Below are 9,627 nucleotides of genomic sequence, written 5' to 3' on the forward strand. Positions count from 1 at the left end.
GAGAGAGAGAGAGAGAGAGAGAGAGAGAGAGAGAGAGAGAGAGAGAAAGAGAGAGAGAGGAGAAAGTGCTCACCTATGAATGAAAACTCATTTTATTTTTCAGATAAAAGAGGAGGGCAAGTGAGATAACAGCCTGCTGCGGCACAGCAGCTTCAAGGGAGGAGGAGGGCACCTGGCCAGCAGCTAACCATTCTAAGCTCCGGCCTTTTCTCCTCCCACCTTTGCCCTTCAAGGTGCTGCAAAGTGGCAAGCCACTCACCTGGCTTCGGCCCTTTCTTTTTGGTGGGAGGTAGAGGTGGTGGCGGTGTGACAGGTAGGGGTACATGCACAGGCTCTTCGAGGCTCCTTTCCAATTCTTTTCTTTCCTTATCTTCTTGTACTTTATTGTCAAAAAATAGCCTGAATAGCAAGAAAAATATGGCTTTATAATGTGATGTTTGAAATACCTCTGTGCTTTTGGACATGTTTCAGGGATGACCCCAATGTTCCAATAATATAATTTCTTTTTAGCTAGTGAAGAACAAATTAGATGTAATTGCCAAGGTCCAAAAAAAGGAATAGCAGTGTTAAAACTGTTTTTACAAGAACTGAAATTTATTTTGGCCTGGAAATAAATATTTAATGATTTCAGGTACTCGATTGTTTAAATTATTTGATGTCTTTTTATGCTTTCAAAGCATAATTTGAAGATATAATTTGATTACAGACTACTGGATTTTCTTTTAATATAAATGACATTCAGAACACAAACCAGGAGTCCTCCAAAAAAATCAAGATTGCAAAGAAGCTGTTTTTTTCTTTTCTTTTTTTTTTAGTTCAGCAATACTATTTTTATTTCATTTGTTTAACTTTGAATGTTTATAAAATGTTTTTTCCTTTTTATAAAAATATTTATTTTGCCAGGTGTGGTAGTGCATGCCTTTAATTCCAGCACTCAAGAGGCAGAGGCAGGTGGATCTCTGTGAGTTCAAGGCCAGCCTGGTCTACATAGTGAATTCCAAGCCAGCTAGGGCTATGGGGAGACCAGATCTCAAAAAGACCAAAAAAAATTTTTTTATTTCATTAGTGAGTGAGTGTGTGTATGTGTATACATGTGAGTGCAGGTGCTCATGCAAGTTAGAGGTGTCTGATGCCCCTGGAGCTGGAGTTACAGGCAGTTGTGACCCACTTGACATGGGTGTTGGGAACTGAGCTCGAGTCCTCTGCACAACATTTACTCTTAACATCTGAGCCATCTCTCCAGTCGCTCCCTACCCCTTTTTATGAGGGGTAGGTGTGTGTGTCTTAAAATGAGTATGTATAAATACTCTTGGGAAATCTCACTTAGATACAACTACATAAAATTTCATCTCAGAATAAAAAGGATAAAAGCTTCCATAGGCAAAAAATAGCAAACAAAAAGATATGCATTACATTTATTAATAGTTCTGATGCAGTGGGGCAATTATTTTAACTGATTTCAACAGAGAATTCTATACTCAGCTAAACTAACACCCATGAGGGCAAAGTACTGACACATCTGTTTATGTAAGAACTCAGAAACATTACATCCCACATCCCCTTTCTCATCCTTTTCAAAGATATATCCATTAATTCTCTCTCTCTCTGGTGTGTGTGTGTGTGTGTGTGTAGGGAAAGGAGATTAAGATCAAGAAAAATATAGGCTCCAGAAACAGAAGAACATGAAATTTTTCCATTTTTGCAGTATAGGCTAGATGGGAGGGAAAACTGCAGGGGAAGAAAGCATGCAATGAAATAAAAGGTATGACCAAAACCCCAAACAAAACAAAAGTAAGAAAAGCAGCACTTAGAAACTCCAAACAAACCAAACACTACTTTTTAAATGTTTTTGTCTTTTTGAGACAGGATCTCCCTGTAGCCCCAGCTGTCCTGGAACTCACTATGTAGACCGGGCTGGCCATGAACTCACAAAGATCCGCCTGCCTCGGCCTCCTGAGTGCTGGGATTAAAAGCGTGCGCCACCACGCCTGGCTAAAGTTATTACTTTTAAACAAAGGTCATCATTCAACTCTGAAGCAAAGCAAAACATGACATTCCACAGGTAAGTAATAGAGCCTGACCAAGGGGATTGAATGTTAGATCTGCACAAAAGGAAAAGTAATTCTAACCCATTGCTTAGCATGGCATCAAACAATGCATACACAGCCCTAGTAAACTTTTCTTTGGTCTCTCAATTTTAATTTTTAATTTATGTGCATGAGTGTCATGTCTACAAGTACGTAAGTGCACTCATTTTGTAAAATGCCCATGGAGATCAGAAGAGGGCATCAGATTCCCTGGAACTAGAGTTACAGGAGTTACTAGTTGCCATATGGGTGCTGGGAAGTGAACCCAGGTCTTCTGCAAGAGCAGCCAGTGCTATTAACTGGAGAACCATCTCTTCAGCCCCAGGTTTGCTAATTTTAAGAGTCAAAAAACCTTAATTCAGAGCTAAGGTGGACGACTTGGTTGTGGCTGAGCACAAAATGTAAGCAGCAGCCACTGCCACCACCACAGGATCCCAGGTGCTCAAAGGTGGCCTCAGAAGTAGGGCAGGGAGAGGACATTCTCTGCATCTGTGACTTGATCTTTCTCCTGAGAAAGTTTTCAGTGAATCCCAGCAAAGTTCTATGCATGAAAAGAGACCAACAGGCTCTGCGTAACTCTAAACAGTAAGAGTTTAGTAACAAAATTTTCAGGAGAAGGCTATATGCAAAAATTTGGTGTTTTAACATGTTTCTTAAACTGTCTCCCAACTGTATTGAGTCTACAGCCAAGATTCTTTTTTCTTAAATTTTTATTATTTTTATGTGTATTGCCTGCATGTAAGTAAGTGTACCTGTGTCGTGCAATGCCCACAGAGGTCAGAAGAAGCTGTCAGATCCCCTGGGACTGGAGTTATGTACAGTTGTTAGCTACCATGTGGGTGCTAAGATTCAAATCTGGGTCTTCTGCAAGAACAAACAGTGTTCTTAACCGCTGAGCCATCTCGCCAGCTGCAGCCAAGATTCTTAAACTATGAGTCATAACCTTATTATGGAGTCATGTGTAACTACATGCTGCGGGTTACAAAATATTTGGTGACAGTAGGTTTCTGAACACACAATGACCAAAAATCAATTCTAAATCAAGCACACAATGAATACAAGGTGTTTCTGGCAGTATTTGTTCATGTTGCATCATGCGACTTCACTGCAGTGTTGGGTCTGAGCACACATGTGCATTGTGCATTGCACAAACTGTCATACCACACGATACCAATGAACATAGCCTGAAACACCTCTGCTCATGTTTGAGACCACTGTACATTACAAATTGCAGTGTATTTATTGTATACACAAGTTTTCTATTCTTACAGAAACATGCAAAACAAAAATTTTTAATATTTACCTCAGCATGTATCAAATTAGTATATCTTTGGATTGTATTGGATTGTGTTGGAATGTTTGATTTTAAGAACTGATGTCTGAGTTCCTAACCTAAGTTTCATACAAAGTTGTTAAATGAATTTTGGCTTGGGACTAGGGCAGAATTTCCAATCATTTCTTGAAATGGCTATAAGCATACTTCTGCTATTCTGTACTATGTAGTCTATGTGCTTATACAAAGCAATATTCTCAGCATTGATTATTATAACATCAAAATATTGATCAACTCTGGGACCGGTGAGATGTCTCAGTGGGTAATGGTGCTTGAGGCCAAGCCTGATGACACAGAACCAGTATGTTGGAAGGAGAGGACTCCCACAAGTTGTTCTCTGACTTCCACACACATGCCGTAGCACATAAGCATCTGCAACACAAACACGCACACGCACACGCACAATTTTTCTTGGGCAAAAGGGGGTTGTGGGTGGAATAAGTTTAAGTAGTGTTTAGAGCCATTTTATTGGCAGGTGAAATGGAAAGATAGCACATAAGTATTTACACAAGATATTTCTATTTCAAAGTACCTGAGCCTCCGGTCTACCTCAGCCTGGTTGGCAGGAAGCAGGCCCCATAGCTCCTCCGTCATGGCCTCATTGGCCCACTCCATTGCCCTGCTCACTGCCAGATCTCTTTCTGCTTCCTCTGCATCCACCAGTTCTGGTAAAGCATTCTCCAGGACTTCAAAGTGAGCAGGCATCACCACAGAACACATGAACTAATAATGACATAAATTCATCCCATATTTTCTCTGCCTCTCCCAGAAAATAGAAAATTGAATTATGCTAGCTTTTAACAGGCATAATATTTTATCACTATTTCAAGGAGGAAAAACAACAATATATAATTTTCTTTGTTATATTTTCATAGCTGTTGAAACACTGTGAAACTCAACTTCATGAAACATAATTACCTTGTTTAAATTCCTACATTTAAAAGCATAACTTAAATGAAAACATAATTTTCATATTTCTGTATGCTGTATTTTTCTGTAAGTACTAATAAACTTAGTATATTTTATTCTTTAAAGAAAAACCTAAAAAAATTTCTTTCCTAGTTAAAAAAATTCCTACATTGAACTTTTTCTATCTCACACTACCTCTCCAATAAATAGCTACAAGAAGATGAACAGATTTAATCAGAATTATTCTCTTTCCAGAGGCTGTAGCGACCTTATTGGTAATAGGTAACTACATGAATCAAAATTAACTGTTGAAGTTACTTATTTATTTTTGCTTTTTGAGACAGAATCTCATGTAACTGACAGTGGCTTTGAACTCCTGATCCTCCTGGCTTCCATTTGGTGGAATACCCAGAAGTTTAAGTTATTTACATTTTATTTTACAAAAATTTTTAAATTTATTTTTTAAGTGTATGAGTGTCATTGCCTACACGTATGTAAGTGTACCTGTGCATGCCATGCCCATAGAGACCAGAAGAATACATAGGATCCCCTGGAACTGCAGTTAGAACAGTTGTTAGCTGCCATGTGGGTGCTGGGAACCAAACCTGGGTCCTCTGCAAGAGCACCCAGTGCTCTTAACCTCTGAGCCATCTCTCCAGCCCTATGAAAGTTATTTAAATAGTTTTCTTTACTTCAGTTGTTAGTCTACATATCTTGGATACATAAACCCGTATGTAGATTTATAGACTACATTACAGGGTAATATCAGAGTTTTAAAGCTATTTTTGTCTCTTTCTCTACTTTGGATCATCTTCAGGTTAGCATGTCATATCTATATCAAAGTTACACTGAAACATAAATATTTCATTGTTGATTGCATAAGTCAAGCTTGTATGAGTACCTATGAATGAATAACATATGTACATATATACTTACAAACAGTGAATTTCAAAAACATGAATTTTCTGCAATTTAGACAGTTGACAATAAACATAAGGAGGGATAGGACATATTAAAGAACACATTTAAACTGTCTCGTACCTTGGGGAAATTTTGAATGATGCAGGATATTTCCACTTGTAGGGTAGGAAGCCCCAGTCCATCCAGAACGATTTTCCCCACTACTCTGCATATGGAAGGAGGCTTTGCAAGTTTAGAAAAGTAGTTTGCCTTCAACACATACACAAAAACAAAAATCAGAAAGCCATGTTGAATTTGTCTCAAAGGCTATGCACATTCACTCTAAGTCTTTCTATGAGTATCCTTCCTGGATCTGGGTTAGCCCAGCTGCTCTGACTTCACTCCTGAGATCTGGATCTCACTCCATCCTGAGTCTCTGGCACATGGGGCAAGGAGTTGTCTTTTGACCTCTCTACAGGAGTAAAGTGACTTAACTTATAGGCCTAGTGTCACTCTTTAGCAAGCTTTCCTATAGTAACTCATATCCCCCCATACCTCTGCCTAAATTAAGGAAGTCATTGGTCTCTAGAATACTATGATGCATTTCAGATTTAAGAAACCTGAAGGAGGCTCATTTTTATTCTTCCCAGCAAGGCACCTGGCTTTTTAACCATGAAGACTTAGGCAGTGACTATTTTTCTCCTACCATCAGCTGATAGTGATGAGCCATAGTGCTAAGTAGTCAAAGAGCCTTGCCAGAAACCTTAGTAACAACAATTTCATTGAAGTGGCAAGGCAGAAGTCATCTGGAAGTGATTCAACAAAGAGACTGAAGAATGAAGCTGATGTGCAAAGCCCACTCCAGAAGCCAGAGTGAAATAATTCAAGGCAGTTTCTCCACAGGAGCAGGAATGAGACACACCTCCTCACCATCGGGATTACCAGGGCACTGGGCTCTTTATCTCCATTTAGCAGACCAAGTCTCTGGCCCTTCCAGTCAAGACCCAGTGACTTCAGACTGGTCAACAGGTCATCTAACACCCAGAGCAATGCAAAGGACAACATTCAAGCTATTGGTGTGTACATAAAGGATGGCAATTTGTATGTTACAGAGTAAGCCATAACATTTAAATGAATTTAGAGAGTCTGGAAAGGAAAAACATATTTGGCTTATAGTTTATGTGTTGTGAGTTCAAGTCAACATGCACCAAGCACCTACACTATGCCGCATGTTGTTAGGAGGGGAAGGGAACTAACATTTTTCAGGAGCTATATTAGTTACTTTTCTGTTGTTGTGATAAGACATCATGACCATCAGCAACTTATGGAAGAGTTTATTTTGGTTTATAGTCCCAGAGGGGGAGTCCATAATGTCAGGGGCAGCATGGCAGCAGGTGGCCAGGGCAAGAAGCTGAGAGCAACAAGAAGCAGCGAGAGAGCAAACCAGAAGTGGGGCAAGGCTATGAATGCTCAAAGCTGCCCCCAGTGGCACACTTCCTCTAGCAAGGCCACACCTCCTAAAGATTCCCTAAACAGCATTGCCTACTGGGGACAAAGTTCAAATTCTTGAGCATGTGGGTGGGCATTTCTCATTCAAACCACCACAAGGGCTTAATATGTACTTTGAAGGAAGGATGTATTTTTCTTCCTTGTGCCACACACATGACATACACAGAATCCCTATATAAACTAATGCCAGTCCCTAAGAACTCTAGAGACCTTATGCTATTAAATTGTCAACATGACTAAGGTAGGTGGCACAATCTCAATTCCACAGAGGAGATAAACTGTCCAAGATCATATAGCAAATGTTTTAATGATCTACTGCATGCAACAATTCACCCAAGAACTTAGTGGGGGAAACCAGCTATTTGCTCAAATCTACAATCTGGAGGGAACATAACTGAAAACTTTCTTGCTGGTTGTGCACGGGGACGGGGGAGTTTCCTATACAGATGCTGTCTGTCATCTGAAGGCTTGACAGAGTCAGACTATCCAGTGTGATTTTACTTGCAGATCCAGTGCATCAGCTGGGATGGCTGGAACAGTTGGGTTGGCTGGACATCTGTCTTTCTGACAGGGTGCCCTGACTGGCTGACATGTGCCCAGGCCTTTGTGTGCAGGGTTCCTTTCTCTAGCAGAGTAATCAGACATCCCCACAGCATGAGGACTAGCTTCCAAGAGGACACTCCTCAGTATGCCAGCACTTCTGAAGCCTCGTTTGGATCACACCTGCCAGTGTCCTACTGGTCAAAGCAAAACACATGGTAGAGTTCAGAGACAACACTGGTAGGATTTGCATTAAAGCAGTCACATCGGAAGTACGTCAATTAGAGACCTATTAATGTAACTCTCCCACAGCTAGTGAGTGGCAGAGCAGGGGATCAAACCCAGATGTGATTCTTGGCACAACTTGTCTTAATCATTCACATTATGATGAACAAACTGTAAGTCATGAGTATTATGATGAACACACTGTCTTGCTGCTGCCCACAGAGATGTCCTCCATTCCTGAATTCCTCTGATGCCTGATAAATACAGAAGAAATGGCATTTGAGCCAAGCACTAGAGGATAGGTAGTATTTAAACAGTCAGATAAGGAGGGAACATGAAGGGCAGTTACTCTGGGTAAAGGGAATGAATGAGTAAAAGACAGTGGGAATCTTCAGGTTCTGGGGGACAGCAAATAGTCCTCTGTAAAGGAGTGGAGAGGGAGAGTGGGAGATAAACCTCTTGTTAGAAGTGGCGCCTAAGCATCGAACACCACAGACAAGGTATGCAATCATATTCAGCAAGCAAGGGGAGGCCACAGGAGATCTCTGGGCAAGAGAATGATGATCAGCCTTGAACATCAGGAACAAGTCTTGACAGGGTGCTCTTTATCAAACAGGACGGCCTAGGACAAAATGAGGGAGAGGTTGCCATTTTCTCAGTGCAGTTCCTGAACATCCTTCAGAGATCCAAAACTATCCTGGTAGCTACAGACTATAATAATCTTCCCTGTTTCTGAATTATTTAAAAGGCACAGTAATCTGTCCTTCCATTTAGCACACAGTCCTGCATCAGTGTTTCTATTACTCCAGTTAGCACATGTAGCAAAATGGGGTCTCCAGCTGTTACCTCCTGGGGAGATGTGAACACTGCTGTCTTGAATCAGGAGCAGCTATAATCACTTATAAATAAGAGACTCCAGAGGATGAGATCTGTGAACATTCCATGATGGGGGGACCAGGCGGCTCACAAGGCCCCTCGCAGAGGTTATGTAAGGGATTAACAACTGCTGGGAGGGAACACTGTGGTTGCCCATAGTTCTGCAGGGGACTTTTTAGCAGTGTAGCCACCTGAGTCACTCATGCTCCTGCAGACAACCCCCCAAACCTCATTGGTTCAACAAAGCTGGACTTGGAGTCGTTCCTTGGGTCTGCTGATGCCCTCGCTGGGATAAAGAGGCATTTTGTGCATTGCCCCCTCAAAGTCAGGCCATAAATGGTTTCTGTCCCTAACCAAGGTATATAATCACCCAGAGAGTTCAAAAACAAGTGTCCTGGCTGTCTAACAGACTGAGCAGAACATCACACATGGGAGCAAGAGTGCGAGTTTCTGGCCTTAGCTTGTCTTTTTAGTACGAGACTAGACAAATTTCAGTAACTTCTCTAACAAGAGACAGAGATTGAAACCTGGGTCAAGCTCACTCATTACACAAATGGTTCTAAGACGTTCTTATGTACCACTGTCAGTATTCCTTGAGGGGAAAAAAATCACTTAAATTTCTGGGTCACACGTTCTTTATTTGGAAAAGGGACATTGTTTCTCTCTTTTTGAAAATAAATTTATTTATATATGCAAGTATGTATTACTTTGCAGTGGTTAAAAGAAAAAGGACTGAGATAATAGAGGGCACTCAGTGAGTATCACCCCCACACAAACCAACTCATATGCACACACCTCTTAGCAGGTGCTTGATTGACTCAAAGGGTTGAGTATAGGGAAAACATGCCCCGAGGTTCACTCAAGGACGCTTAGCCAAGTGGTCAAGGCCTCCGAGTGAATTTGCGGTTTGTGGAAGAGCAGGCTCAGCGAGGTTGGGTACAGGTGCATGGGGGATGCGCAGGCTTGAAATCAGAAGCTGGAAGCAGTGGGCCAGCTGGGTGAACCCCGGGGTGGGCTGCGGCCAAGTAGCAGAGGCCGGGGTATGAATCCCCGGAACGCGAGCTGCTGAGGGCAGGGGGTGAGCTAGGGGTGTGTGTGTGTGTGTGTGCGTGCGTGCGTGTGTGTGTCCCCGGAACGCGAGCTGCAGGGGGTGAGCTAGGTGGCTCTGTGTGTGTGTGTGTGTGTGTGTGTGTGTGTGTGCGTGTGTGTGTGTGGCGTGTGTGTGTCCCCGGAACGCGAGCTACAGGG

The 9,627-nt window shown here is 41.8% G+C and overlaps 1 protein-coding gene across 1 annotated transcript in view; it reads right to left on the reverse strand.

Moving 5' to 3' along the window:
• Positions 1 to 9,627, reverse strand: part of Eno4 (enolase 4) — a 34,248-nt gene that overhangs the window by 24,112 nt on the left and 509 nt on the right. The window contains exons 2-4 of the mRNA XM_008827334.2: positions 5,371 to 5,499; positions 3,953 to 4,143; positions 260 to 399 (exon numbers count right to left, since the gene is read on the reverse strand). Of these exons, the coding sequence (XP_008825556.1) occupies positions 260 to 399; positions 3,953 to 4,143; positions 5,371 to 5,499 (460 nt within the window). The remainder of the gene's footprint in view (positions 1 to 259; positions 400 to 3,952; positions 4,144 to 5,370; positions 5,500 to 9,627) is intronic.

Source organism: Nannospalax galili, unplaced genomic scaffold, assembly GCF_000622305.1.
Source record: "Nannospalax galili isolate Female #2095 unplaced genomic scaffold, S.galili_v1.0 scaffold31, whole genome shotgun sequence".
NCBI lineage: Eukaryota > Metazoa > Chordata > Mammalia > Rodentia > Spalacidae > Nannospalax > Nannospalax galili.